The sequence below is a fragment of the Mugil cephalus genome, chromosome 3 (assembly GCF_022458985.1).
Source record: "Mugil cephalus isolate CIBA_MC_2020 chromosome 3, CIBA_Mcephalus_1.1, whole genome shotgun sequence".
Taxonomy (NCBI): domain Eukaryota; kingdom Metazoa; phylum Chordata; class Actinopteri; order Mugiliformes; family Mugilidae; genus Mugil; species Mugil cephalus.
Window position 1 is genome coordinate 17,018,879 of NC_061772.1, and position 22,978 is coordinate 17,041,856.

The 22,978-nt window shown below is 43.5% G+C and overlaps 1 protein-coding gene across 1 annotated transcript in view; it reads right to left on the reverse strand.

Moving 5' to 3' along the window:
• Window positions 1-22,978, reverse strand: part of igf1rb (insulin-like growth factor 1b receptor) — a 46,045-nt gene that overhangs the window by 17,032 nt on the left and 6,035 nt on the right. Inside the window, exons 2-4 of the mRNA XM_047580513.1 lie at window positions 20,592-21,155; window positions 806-1,109; window positions 300-436 (exon numbers count right to left, since the gene is read on the reverse strand). Of these exons, the coding sequence (XP_047436469.1) occupies window positions 300-436; window positions 806-1,109; window positions 20,592-21,155 (1,005 nt within the window). The remainder of the gene's footprint in view (window positions 1-299; window positions 437-805; window positions 1,110-20,591; window positions 21,156-22,978) is intronic.

The following is a 22,978-nucleotide window of genomic DNA, read 5'->3' on the forward strand; positions in this document are numbered from 1 at the left end:
ATCTAACCATAGCTAGGTTTCTTTGATTTTATAGATAACGCCATGCCAAAATAATTTAAGTTATTGAAGTAACCTATTAAAAATTATCTGTATTTGTCTAGCTAAATGGAGAGATGTAATGAAATATTGTCAAATTGTAGAATTCCCATCTGACATTACCAGTAAATCTTTGATTAATTAGTTTGGGATGGGTTTACAAGTTTGTAACCTACATATATCATAAAGATATATGTCGGTTACAAACTCCCCAGCCCCGAACTGGTAATTGTAAAGCTGCTATGTTACACTGCAGTACTTACGGCCTCTACGGATTTTGATATGCAGGTTGCCTTTGATAACAGTGCAGCCTTTGAGAGACTGAGCAGCATCCATGGAGTCGATGACCTTCTCGTCACACTCTTTATCACACAGACCGTCACAGGCTGTACAGAACATACTGGAGACAGACAGAGACAGACGGAGAGAGGCAGGTGTCAGTAAATGTAGAGTGTCATTTTACTGATGAACATCCGTTCACTAAACTCCTTTTAGCTTTCCCTTGACCTTTTACTTTTTATTCCTGTCCCTGAAATATTTTACGTCAGCAGCAACTAAAGCTGAGCTAGGACAAACCCCAGGATTTAACCAGCGACTTTTATTATGTTACTCACCAGAGACTAATGGTGTGTGGTTGCTTCTAAACAAACTACTCTTTATTGCAGCACCAAACACAAGTGTCTCAAATTGGAAAGCTAACAATGAAGAAACCTTCCACCCTGTGGCTCACTTGCAGGCTGCTTCAGAGGAGACTGCAGCTCAGGCTCACCTGTTGGGCGAAGTACGCTTGTACCCAGATGGGCATTCAGACATGCACTCTCCTCCGTGAATGACGAAGCTGTCGAAGTCAGGGAAGTGAACTTTGGAGCAAAGTTCGGCGCTGATGCAGCGCCAGCCCTCGAACTGGTAGGTACCCGGGGGGCAATCAGCCACGCAGCGTCCTTCGTGGTAGTAATGCACACACGCGGCACATGCTGTGTCACTATCAGGGACTGTGCAGCTGCCCAGACACTGAGGGTGGCAGCACTCACCGTCTGATGTGCATGCTTGCCGTACACACTTCTCTGGGCACTCTGGTGGGGGAGACAGACAGAACGGGAGTTATTTACCAGCTCAGACGCTTTTTTTTTTTTTTAATTCAATCCTGAAGAGACATTAGGCCATACATCTTTAAATATACACAATGGGTAGCCAATTTTTCATGCCTGCATACATAACAAACCCAACAGCCTGTTTTGGTAAAGACATTTTATTTGAACAGCTGGGCATTGAAGAATCATATCTCACACCAAAGGGTTACTGTAAACATTTCCTACAGTGTTCTATGGGTGCAACCCTATGTTTTGCATAAATTTAAATCAGCCTTCCAGTCTCGGTTTGTCGTTACAGGAAGGACTGAACAATGCAAATCGTAAGCCTTTAACCAATATATATATATATCATATCTGACAATTTTACTATTTTACTATTTGGTGTATTTGGTTAAATGTAAATTTCATCAAGTAAAATAACATACTTTCTCCAATAATATTTCTCTAATTTATCAAGCTTGTGGAATACCCTTTTGTCTGTTTCATGTCTTTCTATATTAAACATCAATAAATAAGTCTTCTTAAGATGCCACTTTGGGCTCTTTCACACTAACGTTTTACTGAGAACATAATGTTTAATCTGTAGTTAGTAAAAAAAACAAAAAAACAAAAACATTGTATATAGATCAACCATTAGCAAATACGTGCCCTTCCTGATGCAAATGTAAGAGTAAAAAATAACACTGCCAGTCAGTCAGGTCGGCTAAACCTCTGGCGTGACTCTATCAGGTTCAGAATAAATGATTTGCATTTACTGGAGAATGATTGACAATGCAAGCAGACGTGGGCGCACACACACACACACACACACACACACACACACACACACACACAAGCCCAGACTAGAGCTCATACAGCACCAAGACGCACAAATTACAACGCCGTGCAGACTGAGTCAAATTCAACCTCGTATTTTTGCTTCTGCCGTCGTGAAAACCATATCCAGCAAACAACCATTAAACTAACACGGTGGTTAGTGTTAAGCTCAGTGTGCTGCTGCGTCAGTTTCGTGCCAGATCCAGCAATAAAAGCTTCTCCGCTCCTGGTTTTCCAGCGAGCACGGCTACAAATAACTCCCCCAGTTGCTGTGGTGTCCCTCTAAATAAGAGGATATTTTCACTGATGACAGGAAAAACTGATTGAGGAGCTCCACAAGAAAAACGGCACCAACATACGTATAGAAAGAAGCCCCACCTCGCCGTGGCCTTTGTCTCTGAGGCAGGGGAATCTAAATTAAACATGATGGAAGAACAAAACAACTCCAAAGCAGCTCATTGCACTAGCTGACACATGCCTCTATGATGAGCACACAGTTATGATTAAACTTTTATGCCAGCTTCACTGTCGGTAACCAGGGACATGAGTACACATCACGCACAGTACGGTGCCTGACACACAAACACAGTAAATGTCTGTTTGGAATTATTTGTGTGTGTTAGCGAGTATGTGTCATACAAGGCATATACAATGTGACACGGGTATGTGAAGCAGAAACTACTAGATGAACTAAGGAGCTGTAATTATGATTATGTCATCCACTTAGGTTAGCCAGAGGCTGTGTTTAAATGGAAAGCAAACACTGTGAATTTACAGGACGTTATGTGTTGTTTATTGGACGCTGAGTGATAAAACGCGCTTGAACAAGATGCCTCCGCTGACTCCGTCAAACCTACTGAAGACAACAGGCCAGGGGAGATGTGCAATGCTCACATTTTGTTATATTACCACGTTTAAAAGGGGGAAACTGAGGCTGAAAGAGTTTGATTTCTAATCCAAAGTACTCAGGGGTTTTAGTCGTAGGAACTTCATTCGAGAAACGAAAAGTTTCCCTTCCCACATGCAGCAACTTTGAATTTTTTCATATAAGAAGGTTATTTTTCTTAGAGTTGTTTCTCCCCAAGCTTAATTAGGACACCGGTGCCTGAAGTAGAAATGCACCAACCAGAGATTTCTAGTTCCTGGTGAAAATCCCTGTAGTGGAAATAAGGCTGAAACATGACTGATGTGTTCCAACCATCTGTTTGATAACTTACATCTACACCTTGGAGATCAACACCTAAGGTTCGTGTTTCAGAAACACAGCGGTCAAAAACTTCTTTGTTTTTCTTTAACACCATATTCTTTACATTCAAACCCATCAGTCAGTTGGTCAGTGCAGCAATGCAATGACTATTCCAGCTGCAGCAGCTTTTAAAGGGTGTTACATTCATGATCTCATATTAGATTGGTTATTTTCAACATGAGATGTCATTAAAAAAACAAACCAAAAAGTCACTAAGCTGAGTTTAAGTTGATTTTAATTAGCTTAGTTTTGTCCAACCTCAGTATAGTTGACTGAGGGAACCAGGTGAAGCCAGGAACTGATTGTTGAAATAGTTTGTTTTCAGCTGTAAAACTGCCAGGATTTTTTTTTTTCGCACTTAGAACAATTTACATTTAAATGTCAACGTTCGTGGCTGTTTTTGAACAGGTTTTCCATTTCGTGGTACATTTTTTACCCGTGAACAACGGAGACTTAATATACAACACTGACGGCAAAACGTCTTCACTGGGGAAAACAACGGCGCACCTGCTCTGGAAATAGCCAGACTGCAACGTCGACGGCGAGCGAAAAAAAAACTAAACACAGAACCTGTCGGCGCCGTGTCGCCGTTTCCTCTGAGGTGACTCGTGGAGTTGTGTGAATGTCGTTCTCCTATCAAAGCAGTGACCATGAGATGACCTGCTAGGCTGCCTCCTGACTGACATGAAAGCCAATCAGAACCACCAGACTGTGTGGTCCCACCGACCATTCAGCAGGCTGTTTGTGCCCAGGAGGAGAAACCCAGTGCTGCATTTCACTGGCACAGAAAGCTCTTTCTCTGCGCCGAGGCCCCGCCAACCCCCGACTCTGTGGCGACCCCTGACCTTTTCTGATGGTGTGATGGGACAAGGAAAGGTATAATTTTGCACTGTCTTAGGCCCAAAGAGGCTTGGGAGAGAGGGAGAAGCTGCCAGCCTGTAGTTTTACTCAGTGTGTAGCTGCTGGGTTGTCGCCTCCTAAATACAACTCCCCCGATGGACCAGTGAAAGGTGCACTGGGGTGAAGGGGTCAATGGGTACGTACAGTACCGCTGAGCTAACAGATATTCGGACCGAGCTTTAATCTCCCCCTTTTGACACTTGTAGAGACAGGTTGATGCAGAGCCGCTGCGTGGCGGGAGGAGATGGTGGTGGAAGAAGGAAGAGAAGAGGAGGAAATTGGAAGGAGGAAATGTAACGGATGGAGGAGGAAGAGGATGAATTATGGAAGCAGGAGATACAGCACAAAGGGAGGGACATGGTTCCGAGAGGAGGAGGAGGAGGTGATTTAAGATAGAGATAAGGGGGCGGTGGAGGAAGGCAAAACCGTAAAAAATAACATTTAACATATCACGTCCATCTAACGCACACACGCGGTTGGCAGAGCGACCAGCTGGGGGAGCCAGACCACACAAACTAGCATAAACGCAACTAAGATGTTGGTAAACAGGAAAATATATGAAACCACATCTGTGACTCATCTGCAATACTGAACCACATGAGACCAGAGCTCACCGCTGGTGGTTCGTCCACATTTCGTTGGGAGGCACACTACTGATAAGTTAGCCCGCTCTGCAATAGACTGTTCAGCACCGACTGGTAAAGCATTCATTTGGACGGCCTGGTGAGTGGTGAAGTACAGCTGGTTAACATCAGGCCGTCTCTTTGGGGAATGTGCTACCTAAAAATCTAAACTGTGGAAAGTTACCAGACACGGCAGATCGCGCTCGTGTGTGTCGGCCTGACGGTTAGATTAGATTCAACTTCATCGTTCAAATTCAAAATGCAGCTTAGCAGCTACTATCTACCAGACACTGTAAATGCACGCAGCACAAATAATGTGGTATACAATCTGTATGGTACAGCTTTTATAGGAGCACTGTGGAGATGTCTGCACTTCTCATAGAATCAGAAAATCAATTAGTTATTAAGTCAAACTAGCATGTAGCTCTTGATTTAATGGTGCCGCTTGTTTAGTTTAGTCTATTTCTACGCCCTTGCGTCTGTTCAGTACTAAAGAGTTAAGTAGTAGGTTGTAGAAAATTTCTGTAGGTAGTTGTGGAGTTGCTTGTGTCCATTCAGTGAAACAGTTCACCTTTTCCATTCTGTCATTACCGAGCACTCTGGCAGTGGGATAAAGATTGCTGTTGTGGGTCTAAAAGCCGATACAAGGCTTCCAGGGAAACAGAAATACCAGCCCAGCAGGACGGAGGGCTGGGAAACTCACACCAGCCACCAGCAGGAATGGCGGTAAAATGCCCGGGTTTTTACCTCCAAGCTGATTTTTTTTTTTTTTTGTAACAGGCCCTTCAACAAGTCCAAAACAAATATAGATCCAAACAGAACTTCCCTCTACACATCTCACTGGTTTTGGTTAAAAAAAATCCAAGTGGCAGGTGGACTGATTCTGTTTTGGGTTTTTTTTTTTTTTTGGTTTGCTCCCACTCTCTCCCTCCTGCTTGATCAGCTGATCAAGTAAGAATTAAAAGCTCTGTCTCATTGTTAATCCTTGTTTTCAGCCCCCATCCTAGGGGTGATAGGAACAGGATGTCCCACACAGACACACACACACAGAGTCGCTGCGATGACGCTCCAGGCTTTAGCGGCGTATACTACTCAGCAGCGCAGCACAACAATAACAGGGAAAGGCAGATGTCTAGACTGATGACAGCACAGTTGATTCAAAAACACAGATAGGGATCTGCATTCAATCCAACTCCAGTGACACCGACCGGCCATCGACCAGTTAAGATGTTAAGACGTTCAACAACGAGAAACTGTTTTTTTTCCATCGTTGTCCCGCTGCGCCGTGAAGAGATTTAATTGGTTATGTGCTTTCCTTTCATGCACTAAACATCCTTTGGCGGAGGCGACGTGCTTTTCATCAATCTGATTAATTTTTAGCAGTCATTACTTTCAATAATAATCACATCACCATGTTAGAGAGAACAGTAACAGTGAAAAGATCCCAGATCCCCCTGGTAATTTCCCTCTGGGATCAATGAAGTCTGATTCTGGCACTTTTTTTATGCTCTGCTCTGAACATGCATATTATTTCTTTGTTATCATTGGAAGCTAAGAATGTGTAGTTTTCATCTGGTCTGATGGAACCGATTAAAGGTTAAGTCCCAACTAGTGATTTTTACAATAAATAATATATCCAACATCTACTACATTCTTATTATAACCACACAGTTTGATCTAATTAAAGTGTGTCTCCAGTGCCTGAATGTCAATATAGCAAGATGTTTTGAATTACATATGGGGAGGGAACTCTAAACATTTTTAGCTGAAAATAAATGAATACCACTACCCCAAAAACACTTCCTTCTATCTGCACAACTTCGTCCACTTCCATTGTGTGTGCATTATGGCTTCAGCTAACGATTATTTTTGCTGTTCGTTTTTGAATGTTCAGTTGCATGTGTCATGTATCTTGTTTAATTTGTGTGACACACCTCGTTATTCATGACAGAGATCTGTCAACCGATAGATTCAGCCTGAGCTCAAATGTGTCCGAAAACCAGTCGGTTTGGGTTAGGTCAACTCGCATTTTCTCTTTTCCTAAAGCAGAAAATGTCAAACAATAGTTTTATTTGATTATCAACTGTGCGTCATATTTTTTCCCCCAACTTTTCCACAGAAACTGTGCAACGCGCGATGCTTCAAATGAGTCACCGCAAAATGATGAGAAACTGACGCGCCTGATGTTTCCACGCTCCCTGCGTTTTTCCCATTTTTGAGAAACTTTGGACTGCGAGTGCGTGCGTCCAGTGAGTGTGGAGAATACCACGCCCTATCTCCTCACTTCACACGCTCCACGTCCTCCCAGTGTGTTCCAGTCAACGGGCAGAACTGGGAAAATACAGAACCAGTACAGCTTCTTCCCGCGGCAGACTTCACAGGCAGAAGAACTCGATGACGTACAGAAAACACAACAATATTGCTGTGTTTCCAGTCCCAAACAAAGCACGTTCTGTTTTGGCCCTAGACACTCTGGTGCGCAGGTTCAGTCAGTGAATCAGTCATTCAGAAAACCAGTCGGTGAGAAGTGTATGGCGTCTACAGGCCGGTTCCCATCAGTGGAACAAGGGTCTCGATTCACAGCGCTACGTGGCTCACCAGTACCCGTCCCGGTTTATCTCCTGAGCCTCGCCGACGACACCGTCCCCACCAGCTGCCCAGTTCACCTGGATGAACGCGCGAGACGGCCACAGACGTGACAACCTGCCGCCAGTCTGACAAATAAGCTTCTCGCAAACTGCTCTGCGCAACGGAAACAACAATAAAGAGCGAGCGCACCATCGACCGTAACCGCCGTGTTTGTGTTTGGGCTGCCAACTTCCACGAACAATCCAAATCACCTTTTTCAAGCAAAATAACAGAATGTACCAGACAATTTCCTGGCATTCTTATGTTTATGTAATCACAGTGAGCAATCTTCAGAAGAATTTCTAAATGTGTCTCGTTCGATTCAGTAAAGTTGTCTTAAAACCTTGCGCAGCCTTTGGAGCATTGGGCAGAAAGAAGAAGGGGTTTATATTTAATTGTTTGGATCCCAATTAGATGGCAGCTTTATTTGGTGGTTCCCCAGTAAAACTAAGAATTGCATATTTACACCGAGCAGGAATAACATTATGACCTGTGTAGGTCTCCGCTGTGCCTACAAAACAGTTCTTACTCATCAGAGAATGGACATGGGTCTTCTGACGGTGTCCTGTGTTGTCTGGTATCAGGATGTTGTTAGTGGGGGGCCTATGGGTTGTGGGTGGAGGGGCCTCTGTGGATCAGGCTTGTTCCAGTGCATCCCACCAGTTTGGGACCTGGTGAATTTAGAGGCCATGTCAACACCTTGTGCTCTTGCTCCTAAACTGTGCTCTGTGTGCGTCTGTGTCAGGCTGCTGCCATCACGCAGTCTCATTACCATGGGGTGGGGGTTCCTGGTCTGATCTAGGTGGGTGGCGCATTTCTGAGTAACAACCACATGAATGCCAGGTCTAAAAGTTTCCCAGCAGAACAGTGAACTGCCACAAGATGATCAATGTTATTTACTTCTCCTGTCAGTGGTTTTAATCTTGTGGCTGATCTGTGTAAATTGGTGCAACAAGAAGTACAGGTGGCTGGATTTCCCCCACCCCCACCCCTCCCCGGAGATGTGTGGTCTGAAGCTTCCTGTTGATAATTACAGTGTGTTCAGACGGGGGCAATCATTCCTGTGAGAGATAAATAACTGAACATGCTCTCACACAGAAAGAGCCCACTGCCTTTAATGTGGCCACATCACGTCAAGGTAGACTGGCCCATGAAACTGTGGATGAAATGTATATTGTAAATGTGTGGGGGGGGGGTTTTCTTAAATTTTGTATTTTGTGATTGTCTAGGGCAGGTTTAGATCCCCCAAGGGCTACTTCTTCATTTCCCTGGGAACGGGGAAAGTTTTTGTTCACAAGGCCATGGAGACAAAACTCTTTGCTAATGCTCAACTTTTGATATGATGCAAACTCCAAACCAACCGCAGAGCGCATGTGCGCTGGCATTTATTGTTGTTCTGTGGTCCATGTGCCATGTGTCCATCCGTGTATAAATAACATGTTAAGTCTGACTGAGCATAGATTTGGCTGAGAAGGGGCACAGTCGCTGCATCATTAAATAATTATAGGCTTATAATTTGTAGTTGTATCAGTTCGCGGGTCACCGCAAATGAATCCCTGCGGACGAAGTGCAAGTGCTGTGCTCACCATCAGCCCAAACCAACCAACCTATGGGGAAACGCTAGTGGCTTCTAAACAGCAAACAGGGTGTGAAAGCAACCGGCTTGAAATGTCCAACTATCTCAGGTCCAATCAACAGATCTCCTTTAACAACCAGCTAACCAGCACCTACCTACCACCTGCCGTCTGCACTGAACTAGCAAGAGGTCAACATTATGTTGTTAAGTGGCATCAGGTGCGTTTTATAAACATGTATACAAGTAGTAGTAGTAGTAGTAGTAGCAGTACAGTGCGGGCTGACACCCGATACTGGCATCAATACTGGTGCATCCCTACTAAATATCTGCATAAAATGAAAAGATGAGCTGAGGAAAAGATTAGATAAAAGTAATAAATGAATGTTTGCAGTAAACAGCTAAAAATCAATGGACGAGCAGTTTACACAGATATAAAAGTGTTCCATAAACAGCTGGGATAAATAGAGGGCTCAACGAGTTAATCCTGCAGGGTTTCTTACGGTACGTGTTACGAGAAATGGGGCGAAGCAGAGGCCTAAATATTTGGTTGCAGATTGCTATGCTAGAACACCTGAAAGAGTTACTGTGGGCATGTTGGTACGGGGTACTGGTGACACAATGAAATATGAACCAGGAAGCCTAGTTTTGAGGCTTAGCAGACACAAGGGTGGCCGTTTATTCTCTGTCAAGGTGGGATTGTACAATTGTGGAAAATCATTACAGTAGCATTCATCCACCCCACCCCAAAAAAAAAAAAAACTTTCCCTCATTTTTTCTCCATAGTCTTGTGAATGTTCAGTGCACTTGTCCTTGCAGACAGAATTTGATACTTTGATAATCTCTGTTCCACAAAGGAGGACAGCCAGACTGAGAACGTGATATGTGCAGTCACTGTGGAAAAATGATCGGTATTTAAATAATGCTTTAAAAAAAACGTTAAGAGAAACAAGGATTGTTGACAGAGCAAATCATAATCATATTCCTCGCAAATACCCAAAAGTCAAAGCAACATCAGAAAAACGCGTTAAAGCGAGTCTAAACAGAGCCGACGGTCAACCTTGTGGAACTTGTTGGGGACAAACATCTGTTGGATCAAATGACATTACAGGACAACTACAGACAAAAGAAATTCCTGGCGTCCCTTTGTTGACTGACCTGGAAAAGACAAGACTAATCAAATACCCCAACCAGAGACTCCACAGAGGCCACACAATAACAGGGTGGATAAGGTTTACCAGGAGCTATCACATTAGCTGTTTATTTGACACCTGCAGCTCCATGATAAGTTAAGATTAGGACCGATATTACAAAGGCTACAGACCCAGAGGGACGGTGAGAGTTGCAGAAATAACAATGGGAACAATGAGAGTCTGTCACTTCTGACAGTTACGTCTAGGTCTAACGACGGGACTGCTGAAACCTTAGGCACAAGGGATTTCGCCTTATCCCAGAGTCTGCCACCCTTTCAAGTATCTGTTCACAGTGTGTGGTGGGACAAGAACGAGGGTTCAAACACATTACGAAATGAGACACAATCTAATGTTTCTGCTCAAAGAGACGAAATTTGCTAATACGATGCAGACAGAAGAATGCAGAAAGCTGTCTTTGTGTGTCTTTGTGTGTGGCTTGGAGATGGCATTGAGGACGTGCGTGTTATACGCGACATCAAACCTAGGGCTCGGCTACAGGTCATAACGTCCCAATTTGTGAACTGGCCATGGTCATAAATCAGATTTATGGATAATTGATGACACGCAAGCAAATAAGCTGACATCCTAGCATGTAATCTGTGGCCGTGCAAAGTAAACAGTGTGTATCCTCCGAACAATATGCCTCATTGTAGGAAAATGTCAAACCGCAGTAAGCGGAGGACACAGTCCTCAACCACCGATGGATCGCGAGTCTTTTCAGTAAACACGACCTGTGAGCTTCTTCGCTACTTTTCCTGCCCCTTAATCGGTGGAAATCGTATATTGTTATCGTAAGTATGAAGTTGAACAACGGCTACAACTAATTCAGTTATTCATTCTGTAGTTTGGGAAAAGTGGGCAAATCATCGACAGAGTCAGTGTCCACCGCATGTTGGTTTTGAAGGAGTTCTGAATCTAGTCTAAACTCCAAAAACTTACATCACTGTGAGTCTAAAAGTGTCCATTTAATTAGTAGGTACATAAAGACCCATTCACACCCCTACCTCCCCAAAAAACAACACACACAGACACACACACACACACAGACACACACACACAAACATGCAGCATCTGAAGGAGTTGTCTACATTCCTGAGTCTTTGTGTTTGTGTGTTTGCTTGCCGAGGGAAGACAGAAATATCTCTGGAATTTGATGGAAAGGATGAAGGAGGCAGAGTATAAGATTCCCATTCACCTTGTAGCAGCTGTGCTTGCTGTACCTACAGTGAGCTTCTTAAAACATGCTGCCCAACTCATCACCACCACAATTCAAGGCCTGAATGATTTGCATATTAACACGACATCCCCTGATGAGCGGAGACCGTTTGGCTGAAGCCAAACATGCAGCACCATGAGTGGCATGATCGGAGGTGAAACAACAAGTCAGAGAAACTACACTTGAAGACAGTTTTTCCACTTTTTACTATTGGTTAATTATGTGCTAGACTGGAAGGGTGCAGGTCGGCAGGTACTTGTTGTTCAGAACCAAAATGGTTGGAGATTTTCTAGTGAGGCCTGTGTCAATAAATACTGCTATACAGATTATTTAGTGTCTCTGTGAGGTCCTCTCCAACATGTTAGAACAAACAAAATGTTTGTTTGCACCACAATCCCCCACTTAACACTACTCTATACAAATCAGGCAAAACATTATGACCACCTCCATAATATTTTGTTGGTCAGAGCAGTCTTGGGCCGTCGAGGCATGGACTCCACCAAGATTTTAGCAGCAGATCCTTTAAGTCCCGTAAATTGCGAAGGGGAGCCTCCATAGATTGGACAAGTTTGCCCAGCTCATCCCACGGACGCTCTATTAGATCAAAATCTGGGGAACTTGAAGGTCAAGTTAACACCTCAAACCATTCCTGAACCAAATCTGCCTTGTGGCAGGGTGCATGGTCCTGCTGAAAGGGGCCAGAGCCATCAGAGAATACTGTTTCCATTAAAGGGTGTACACGGTCTTCAACAATGGTTAGGTAGGTGGTACGTGTCCAAGTAACATCCACATCCCAATCATCTGTCTGATCGTACCACATGGGCCAGTCTTCGCTACCCACATGAATCACTGAGCCTTGGCCGCTCATGACCCTGCCGCCGGTTCACCACTGTTCCTTCCTTGTACAACTTTAAATACTGACCAGTGCAGACCAGGAACACCCCACAAAAACTGCAGTTTTAGAGATGCTTTGATCCAGTCATCTAGCCATCACAATTTTGGCCTCTGTCAAACTTGCTCAAATTCTTAAGCTAATGTTCATTTACTGCCTATTTCATCCCGCCCACTAACAGGGGCCATGATGAAGAGATAACCTGTGTTATTCACATCACCTGTCGTTGGTCATAATGTTATGCCTGATCAGTATATATTAAGCATTGTGTGATTTTATACATGTTCTTCATATTCCTAAAAAATGCAGAAAAATGTTGAGCCACTACAAGATTTGTCACTAGATTTGTCAGTATTTGTCTGACTGACTGTGGTCACTGTAGAGGGAAAAACCTTTTGTAGCAAAACAAACTATTCCGTCCAAATCCAACCAGCTTCAGATCCACAAACAGGAGATTCACCCAAGTCCCTGGTCACAGCTCATCCCAATCTTGATGGTGTTAACAGAGCACAATTAAAGGCCACATAATTACAGTAGGCACTCCAACACAACCAAACCAGTAATGTTCTCTTCCAGGAATTCCAGGCATGGGTGTGACTGTTCACTAAAAGCAGTCATGGATGTGCCTGGTTTACAAAGCAGCCCCTATAATTACCAGCCTCCGGGTTCTGGGTCAGGGTAAGGGGTGCATGAGTAGTTGCGTGTCATCGGACGTTGTGATTTCTGTTGTGGCAATAAATGACAACCTTTACTACGCTGCCTGCTGTAGGTAAACACAATGAAGATATTAGTGCCATTCTCAGAAGACAGAAAAAAACATGTTTGGGTATATTTTCAGCCCATAACATTTTGCTGCTTCAAAAACAAGAAAGCATCGAATAAGAGACTCTGGTTGGCCATTTCAAAGCCTGGATTTAGAGGCAAAGGGCTGGATACAGTAACTGCTACTAGCGAACATGGTGATCTATATATATTGCAGCGGAACCACCTAAAAATAGATCTAAGCAGCAAGGTCATGTGTGGGCAATGCAAGTTTCTTTTGATAAATTCTCTTGCAATTATAGTTACATGGTATGGCAATTACAACCAGGCAGGTGTAAAAGAGCCACATCAGTTCTGACAGGTTGCATTCATTGATTCATCCCATTATAATAGCTGTAGCTGTAGATGCTGCGATTCTCATCCAAACAAGGAAAAAGAAAAGTCCTTCTCTGTCGCACTGGTTTTGACTGCACCGTACAAACCTATAACAAAATTAAACATGAGAAAACATGTGTTCAACATGCCATCACAGAAGTGAAAAATACAAAAACAAGTCTAATCGTTACATGTTGTCAAACAAGCTCAGCTTCTGCATGAGTGGGTGCCAACGGCCACTTAAAGACTCTGTTGTGAAACCATAAGACGGGACCTGATTTAGTTTTTGGGTTTGAAACAGAAATGCACATGGTTTGCCAAAACTCAGACTTATAGCTCCTTAATATTAGTACATAGTGGCATCTTTGTAGCATAAATTTAAGACTGGGGGGACCCTTCTCATTCAGTTTCAACTTAGGAATTCCGCCACAAATAATCAAATGGCCCCACGCCTTGTTGTTTACCTCCAGATTAGTGAGAGTGGGTGTCTGTGCTCAGTACATGATGGTAGGGTGCTAATCATAGCAGAGATTAGATGGACATCAGCAGGAACTAGGAGTAACTGGGCTTCCTTAAGCCCTAAGCGCAGGGTCAAGCAAGTTAGGTTGCCGAGATGAAATGACTTATCTGCTGAGACGGACTTTTTCTTTTACTTTGATTCACTCCGAAAATTCAGGGGTACCTCTGTGAATACTCTGTATACACAACATAATGAGTTATGTTCTTTTTTGTGTCAGTAAGTAGACTGCTACTACTGCTGTATGGAGCGCCTTGCTCTCAAATACTGTTGTATCTATGTCCAGAGGCATAGGCCATGCAGTAGTTATATAGACACTCAACAAGTCATTTAACTTCAAACACCGTTGAGTCGCCTTTATGCTTGACACACTGGTCATTGTGCAAACCAACTATGAATTCAACACGCCACCGAAATCTTTTATGGTCGCACCTGAGGCGGCTTTGACTCGCTGCAGGCTTTTCATAGGTTGAAGGCGTCGCTGCTGAGATATTACAATGCTGGAACTCTACAGGAGGTAACAGACGGTATGTTATTCAAACACGCCAGCGGTTTTTCCAGTTTTCTACCGAATGTCTTTTGTTTACCAACTGCAGCGATCGCCCTACACAGATTTTTGTGGCGTCCGGGAATCCGTGTCTTCCCGCACGGATGGATTGCAGAGATGGATCCACTCACACACTCGCACTTCCAGCGCGTCCACTGAGCATTACGAGCCAGTGGCACGGTTACAAGAATTCTGTGGTGCGGGGGCCAGCTGCAACAACACCTGAGCGCACCTCACAACAGGTCACTCTCATAGCAGGTCTGTTCAAAAGCAAGAAAAGTACTACGGTTTACGCAGAAACGCCATCGATCCAAACGACGAAGCTTCAACACCGAGCCGTTAGGTTGAAAAAATAAGCCGGAATTATTAGAAAAGCTGTGTTTTTAGAAACTGCTTCATACTGAGATCCAGAGAAACACTCACTCAATCCACAACAGATCTACCGCATCCAAAAGCAACCAGATAACCAGAGGGGACGGGAGTCCATAACTCACTCTCTTTATCTCTCTTTCACACACATGCGGAAGCGTGTTTTAATGCTAGACAACTGATAGTGTGTTTCCTACATGTCAGCTATCACGCACAATTTCGCAGATGCTGCAGATATGCATTCAGCCTCAACAATTTGCATTTTTCACCAAAGAAAAAAAGAAAAACCACACCAGTGTATTTTACAGTACCACCACAGAGGTGGTATAACCAGACCTTCTGGTTGGCTGGGATCGCTCTATATTTGATAGACGATAGTGCACAGTAGATGTACAGATAGAGGAGTAAAACAGCACATGTCAAGGCAACGCAGCGATACAGCGTTTGTCTTTATCACCAGGCATAACTGCGTGTTCCAACGTTGCTAATGGAGATTTTAAAGAAAATGAACGATAGATTAGCTGATTCTATCGATTCTATCGCTGATTATAGATAATTTGTTGATTCCCCAAATCTACTGAAGGGAAAATAAAACTTGACAAATCACCTTGTCAGTATTCTCTGATCTCATTAGCAGTAGGCCTATGTAGTAAATAGTACAGTGTATTGACAATGAGGAGACATCAGACAATATAACAACCCAGCCCCATGTCCCGGTCAGTCTCTCATTCAAAAAAACAATGTGTATTTCTAGATTTAGAAGTAACATGGTCACTGTAGCAATATGTAGTAAAGTTTCCATTGTGTTACTGATACACTTGTTGAGTTTATCTGTGTGATTTGGTTTAATTAACCTTTCATTTCTAAAATTAGTTGCACCATAGATTAAACTATTAAGCTATTGTACGTGGGAACTAAGGGAACATGTTTTTGTTTTACATCTTCAAATAACAATTAAAACTGAAGCTGAAATCTATTGTGTAACTAAGGGCTGTGAGTCAATACAGAGTGTATGTCTCAGTTAAACTGTGAACTCCAAATGCTTTTACAATTAAAGTGAAACAGACTTCATTCCGTCAGCTGGTTTTATTTTTCAAACAATATCAAACTAAACAAGCAGACATTTCACACAGGTATTCTGAGACTTGGCAGTGGAAAATCTGATCTGAGGAAATTAGATCTTCTCTCCCAGCCCTTACCGACCCAGTCCAAAAACCCCAAAAACGAAATTGGGTGCACTGCTGTATGTCGGGGTCTTTTTTTTAAAAAAAAATTCAACCACTAGAAGTCGCCAACGTCAGTCTTCCAATAAGTTCAGAAAATGCTTTTTAATTTGTCATAAATAAACCTGAACCTGTCCAAACTTTCTTTAGCGTTGCACGAAGTCCGCTGCCTAATCAGGAACCAGCAAAATGCCTGTGAATAGAGACGTACAAACACTGACGTGTCAGGTACGTCAAATTAAGCTAGCGGCAGGCTGAACCACAGCCCAGAAGACAATCCTTCTAGTTTAATGTGTAATCCCTTCAGCCAGGGGTTAACAAAAGACAAAAAATTCCTTCCAGTAAATCCCAGAAGACCTACTTTGTACTTTAATGATCTGCTTTCATCTCTTCAGACCATACAAAGCACCGGAAAAACATCCCCCATGCTGTTCAGCGTGTGAGCGTGTGAGTGTGTGTGTGTGTGTGTGTGTGTGTGTGTGTGGGTGCTGTGTTTGGGGGGGAGTAAAACACCGTGTTCGCTTCACAGCATGCACGGACATGGCTATTCTTTGGAAGAAGTCTACGAGTTATGAACGAGACAAAACACCCAAACCCGATTCCAAGAAGCAAATGAGGGAAGCAAACGCGGGAGAATGCGGCCCCCGCCACCAGCGCTGCAAAACTTTCCCAGAGAAATAACAAGGCTTTGAACTTTATTTTCCCTGTAACAGTTTTATGAATGAGTTCAGGCTGAAAGCACGTCCTTTATATAAACCCAATGAAAGCAGGGTCCGCACTTTTCCTTTATGTCATATATCGATTAGATGAATGGCTGGGTCTGGAAATGTCTCAGAGCATGGACTTGACGCTCGTGCCAGCACAGCAGCAGAGGGCCTGTGAGCAAGGCACACATTTAAACAATGCATCAGAGATAAGATTACTGAAGCTTGATACCGGGCGTTATCGCAGGAGACTACCGACTATCACGATAACAGTTTGCTTTCACTGGTATAAAACCAAGCAAACAACATCTGGATATGCCCGGGATATACACTGAGTTAATGTGATTGTTCCCTTTGAGTCGCTGGCACATTTAAGCTCTGCCAGTTCATTAACAACAGAGTAATGGTAGCAGCTAAGTGCGACTAAATAAAAACGAATAAAACTTAACATTTAACACTAATACGGCAATTTGGTTTGGTTTTCCAATATCCAAAATGAAACAAACCCTTCATCTGGGCAAGTTTTAAAACTGAATCATAGCAGCGGGACCTGAAACAAACGTCCTAATTACACCCGAGCTGGGCAATCCATGTGCAAGTTTCCAGCTTTTACACCAGGCATTAAAATGACCACCACATGATCACCACATGGGTGCCCAGCCAGTACTTTTGTTCCAATTTCAGTTTTGGAAATAAACACTTAGATCATTTGATGCACGGTAGAATATTCTAACAGTGTCTGTCTCTCGTGGATCCCTACCGCTGTATCAGAACCAAGAACAGCTGTTTGTTGCGTGTGCGTCATGACTTGGGGGAATGACACATATTTTCCATCCTGACGAAACCTGCCCAATGCTCATATTATTAAACCCTGGTAGATTCCATACGCACCATAACTGCGCTAGAAGCAGTCTGTAGTAATAAGGTAAATGAAGACAACGGTGATAATTGAGGAAGTGCATAACTTAATATGAGGACGTCGATAATTTTTTATTATTCTTGTTTATACGTTTAGTTAGTTCACAGCAGAGGGGCCGAATATTTTAAAAATGTTCTCATTACTAATGAACAAACATGACATCACTTATGGTGCTTTTTCCTTTACAGGGTGTCATTTATAATAATGTTAATGTCTTGAGCAGATAAATAAAAAAAAAGTGTGTTTCCAATTACAATCAGCGCTCGCCATTAAAGTTAAATCTCACTCACAACACTGAGTATGTATGCTGATTAATGACAGAATATAAAATATGAATGTAAAACAACATATTTCCTGATTAGGTTCACACCAAATAAATCTGAACTTTGTGATGAATGATATCACTCAGTTAAAGTTTGAAATGGGTCCTCGTTCGTATATATTATGTTACTGAAGTCATTGTGATTATGTTGAAATTTAAAAAGGGACTTTTGTTCATGGGGGTTTTTTTTTTGGGGTTAACTAAAAGATTATCGCATATTCAGAATATAATCGATAATTGATTACAAGATATGGCAGCCTTTTACTTTATCAGAAAGCCTTGGTTTGTTAAAGATATCAGTTACAAGTGTAAATATAGATCGGACAACCACTTGAGGAATGCGCACAACACACAATCCGATACAGTGATTGTGTAAATTTGCGAGAAATGTGACAATTATTCGGATGTCACTCGCAATTACGGCGATGGGAAAGTATCTGTGCTGTTAGGGCGAGTTTTGTCCGACCAGTTTGCTAGTTAGATTCATCGCTGCTGCTTCCTGTTATTTTGTGTTCCAGAACTGAACGAAAAGAGAAAAGGTTTCAATAAAAGTCTGAGTGATTTATGGTAGAAGTTATGCCTATTTTGGTGGTTCGTCAGCCCCACTGAGTACCGTTTGGTCAGCCAGCTGAACAACTCCAGCTATCGGCCTTCCACGCTTTAATGAAGCCTGGCTTTACTACCGCCAGACTCCTCCAATAAACTGCCTAATAAATAGCACAACAATGCAGTCTCTGCAGTGAGAGCGGTAGAGCTCATGCTGTCTGAGATCAATTCTGTTTTAAGGCAACACCAGCAGCAACTGATGGCCCATTTGCCCTGGCTGGCACACTCCCTCTGGAGCCTGGTAGAGCGCTCGTGCACCTTCACGGGGTCATTCTCCTCTTCTCCTATATTTAGTCTGCTTAAAACTGACTTAACAAAACATGTAGGAAGATGGCAACTGAGGACAAACACACAAGTCATGCCTAAAAGTGTCTCATCTGCTCAGCTAGTCGGGTTCTGAAATATCACCGGGAGACGAGCTGCAAACCCAGAGGCTTTGGGGTGAGTGTGGTGAAATTATCTGGACATGCCATGTCTTGGGATAGCGGTAATTTAAAAAAAGACTTTTCACCCAGACACGACTTTAACTGTGCTGGCACCAGTTAGCCAATAGTATATAGAGGGGCAGAGGTCTGTGTGTGCGCTTGTGTGCTCGGCTCTGACGTCACACGGCTGTAAACTAGAGGAATGTGGCCCCAGCGCCGGTACTTGCAGGAGTGAAAACAGCGTCTTAGCGGCAGTAGTGTTCGTGGGCTATTTAAAAATAACATCAAAATCCACTTCGCGTCCTTCAATATCCGCCTGCGCCGCGCGTAGTCTCAACAGAGCGGAGACAGAAATGTGGCCTTTTATCGGGAGAAACTTTCTGTTTCCGTGCAGCCTCCCAATGTCTGCTTGTGTAACGGACACATAGACAAAAAGCGGTGGGGTTCACGGTGCAGCAGGTGGAAGCAGCATGGCCTTCCACTTTGTGAAGACACAACTGTAGATAGAGCTCGCGGTGTATTCACCACATGACGACTGGTTAAATTCCCCTCCGTGAGTCTGGGGCAGAGGAGAGGTCGTTAGGTTTCATGGTGAACTCTCCATATGCTACACACAAGAGAAAATGTTTTCAACATCCATCCGTCGAGCACATCCTCTTCTAACATGTTCCACCTCCTGATTTCTTTCCCAGCACGTCCACCCGCTGTCACTCCGACAACCCACAAAGCAGGCCAGACGTTTGAGTGTGTGTGTGTCCCCGTCAGGCATATGTGCATCCCTATTATTTGCTTATTTGCGTGCGTGAGTGTCTGAGCTGCGTGTTTGATGAAGATGACGATGACCCCGTGTGTGCACAGACACGCATGCAATCCAGGCCAATCCCGCCACAGTTCCATGTCACAAGACTGAAAACATCAACATGCTGAGTCTGCAGCAAGGCGCCAGTCACCGGGGGAAACAATTCAGCCAGACACACACACACACACACGCACGCACGCACACACACAAACACACACTCAGTCAGCCAAAACACATTGTCTGAAAAGCACTAGCAAAACAAGTCATCTAAAACGCTGCGGTCGTAAACACAAAATTAAAGGCCGCATTCACACCCGTTGAACTCGGTGCAGTTTAATTAAGCTCTGGAGTCTTTACTACTTTAATTTGGTTTGTTTAGGTAGGTGAAAACAAGTGAACTGAACCGACACATGTCACCTGAATATATGAGCTAAGAGAAATTCATACGTGTGACTACACAGAATAAACACAGACGGATCAACAGAACGATATAACGGAGAGTAAAATACTCTAATCAAAAGAAAAAAAACACAGAAAACAAAGTAATGGGATGTGGCAAATATCTAGTCTGGACTGGCGCTGATCTCATGTAAACACCAGAGATATATCAAAGTTTCTGCAGACAGGTCAGTCATGCATGGCGGCATCTCCTAACTTCCCTCATTCCTCGGAGTCAAAACACAACAGCTGAAGTGACAGGTAACAGGGATCAGCTGCAGATCTGTTCATCACATTCCCAAATACGCAAACCAGGCCAAAGGCTGCACTTTAAATCCCGGATGAGCTATCATATGTGACATTCTGCTTACCTCTCTGGCAATGATTGGAATTCCAGCAGCGGTAGTTGTAGTTGTTGTTGAACATGGTCTTTCTGCACTGAGGGTTGTTCCCCATGATCCCCGGGCAAACGTCGCTGCACTCCTTGGACTGCTTGTTCCCGGCGATGTAGTTGTTGAACTCTGCGTCCATGATGAGGGACCAGTCTATGGAGTCCAGGTAGCAGAGCTCGGGGTTCTTCTCGATGCGAATGGCGCCCCGAGTGATGTTCCTCAGGTTGTACAGGCCGATGTCCTTCAGGCTGGTCATCTCAAAGATCACCATGGCGTAATTGTAAAAGAGGTTGCGGCCGCGGATGACGGTGAGGTTGGGGAAGAGCGTGCTGAGGCTGTCCAGGCCGGACACCCTGAACAGCAGCAGGTAGTCAGTGATCATGGTCAGCTTGGGGAAGCTGAGGGAGCGGAAGATTTCCTGGTTGGCGTTGTTGTTTTTGTCACCAATGAGGAGAATCTGCAAGTAGCCCTCCACCACTGTGCAGTTCTCCAGACGTCTGAATTCACTGATGTCATTGCCAATGTCGATGCTGGGACCACAAACTGGAGAGGGAAAAAAAACAAAACAAAAGGAGTGAGGGGACATCATCCATCGTTTTCAAAGCAAACTATTCTTAAAAATAATCTGAACACTTCACAATGTACTGACCCACAGAATAAATAGTGCAAAATGCAACGATTCCACAGTACAATGTCTTCCATTCCTGAAAAAGTGATGCTTATAGAGGTTTGTCTCATATTTTTAAATATTGACAGTACACTCATGGCTTGAGCATGTTTGCCTTGCGGCTCTCACTTTCAAAGGCAACTTAACGCGGCATGACAGAGTAAACACTTGAGTCAGCTTCGATTCAAGCTTAGGTTAACAGTGCACTACAGTTTTGATTATTTTGCTTTTAGGGCCGTCATTACTTTTGTCACTGATGTGACTATTGCATTTTTCTGTACTGCTTTTTTTTTTAATATTGGACAACAACTTCAAAGGCTGTTGTACAAACTGAGTTTATGAAATACAGCGTGTGTGTGTGACAAAATACCTATAACTAATAACTAATGATGGAGGACTTTCACAAGCCCTCCAGCAACATCACTCCTCAAGAAATAAGAATCAACAGCCCAGCAGCAGCTGAGGACAGAAAACCTAGTATCATCATGTTGATATGCTAAAAATGCTAATGCTAACGTCCTTGTACGGTATTTGTTCACCATGTCCAATATTTTATATATGTCTTTTACTGTTCTTACATTTGCCATTTGGCAGAAACTAAAGTCACTAGTTTTGCTGGTATTTAAAGCCAAAGCAAACAAATTACAATGTTAAACTGTTGTTGGTGCTGCATTAAAAGTCAGGAAATCCGCAGGCATGAATCTGTGGGAAGCTGTCGTGGAAACCCATCCAACATATTTCACTCAACGCCACAAAAGTTAACCAAACGTTGCTGAGTGTTGCGTCTAGATGCAGCAGAATCTTCAAAAAATGCGCTCGTGTTTTGGTAAACTGAGCGTTTCTGCTTGGGACTGAAGAGTGGGAATGAGAGGGTTGTTAGCTGTCACGAGCGATAACAATCCCCACACATAGCAACTGGCAATTCAAACAACGCAGATACTGCTGAAGTCAGTTCGCATGAATGTTTTAAAAAGATCTGTGAACAAATAAGAGTGCTGTTTCCAACTGAACCAAGTGATTTTTAGTACTGTAGTATACCGTTCATTTGGTGTGGGAGGAGACAGTGATCAGGAGCTGAAAACTGATAGTAGGAAGAATTCAACAGAAAGAGAATAGATCCAAGCTGACCAAAGGAGAAGAAATTTAACCTATTTGTGCCCGGGGAACTATGAATGTTGGTTCATTTTAATATGGATGAACTGAACTAGAAAAGCCAGCTTCAGCCAACAGAATGAGAATCTATGGCCCTAGTTATGCCAGCGTGTCCCACAAAGGTGGCACTCGTTGGACCATTGTCAACGACTTTCCAGACAATTCAGCGAGTTAAATCTGCAGCGGAGTCTGTGGCCCTGTTCAGACTTTGCATTGCCATTATTCGTCCAGGGGAGTCCAATCACAAGTGACAAGCTTAAAGTTCTGATGGAAACACAGACGGGACACACTGAGATCGCATTTGAGAGATTGGATCCTCGGCTACATTTGGAGGTGATCTGAGTCGCATTTGTCCCAATGTGTCCTCATGGCTGTTGGCTAAAGTTATTACTGTATTTTCAAGTGCAACTGAGGTGAGGCGGCGGATTACATAAATCAGTAGGACTTATCCTCTGGAGATGTTGAATGTGATGCTAATCCAATAGTTGTTCAATCAAAACCAAAGGGACTGGCTAACAAACAGTTCCATCCCTGGAGCCCGGCTGCT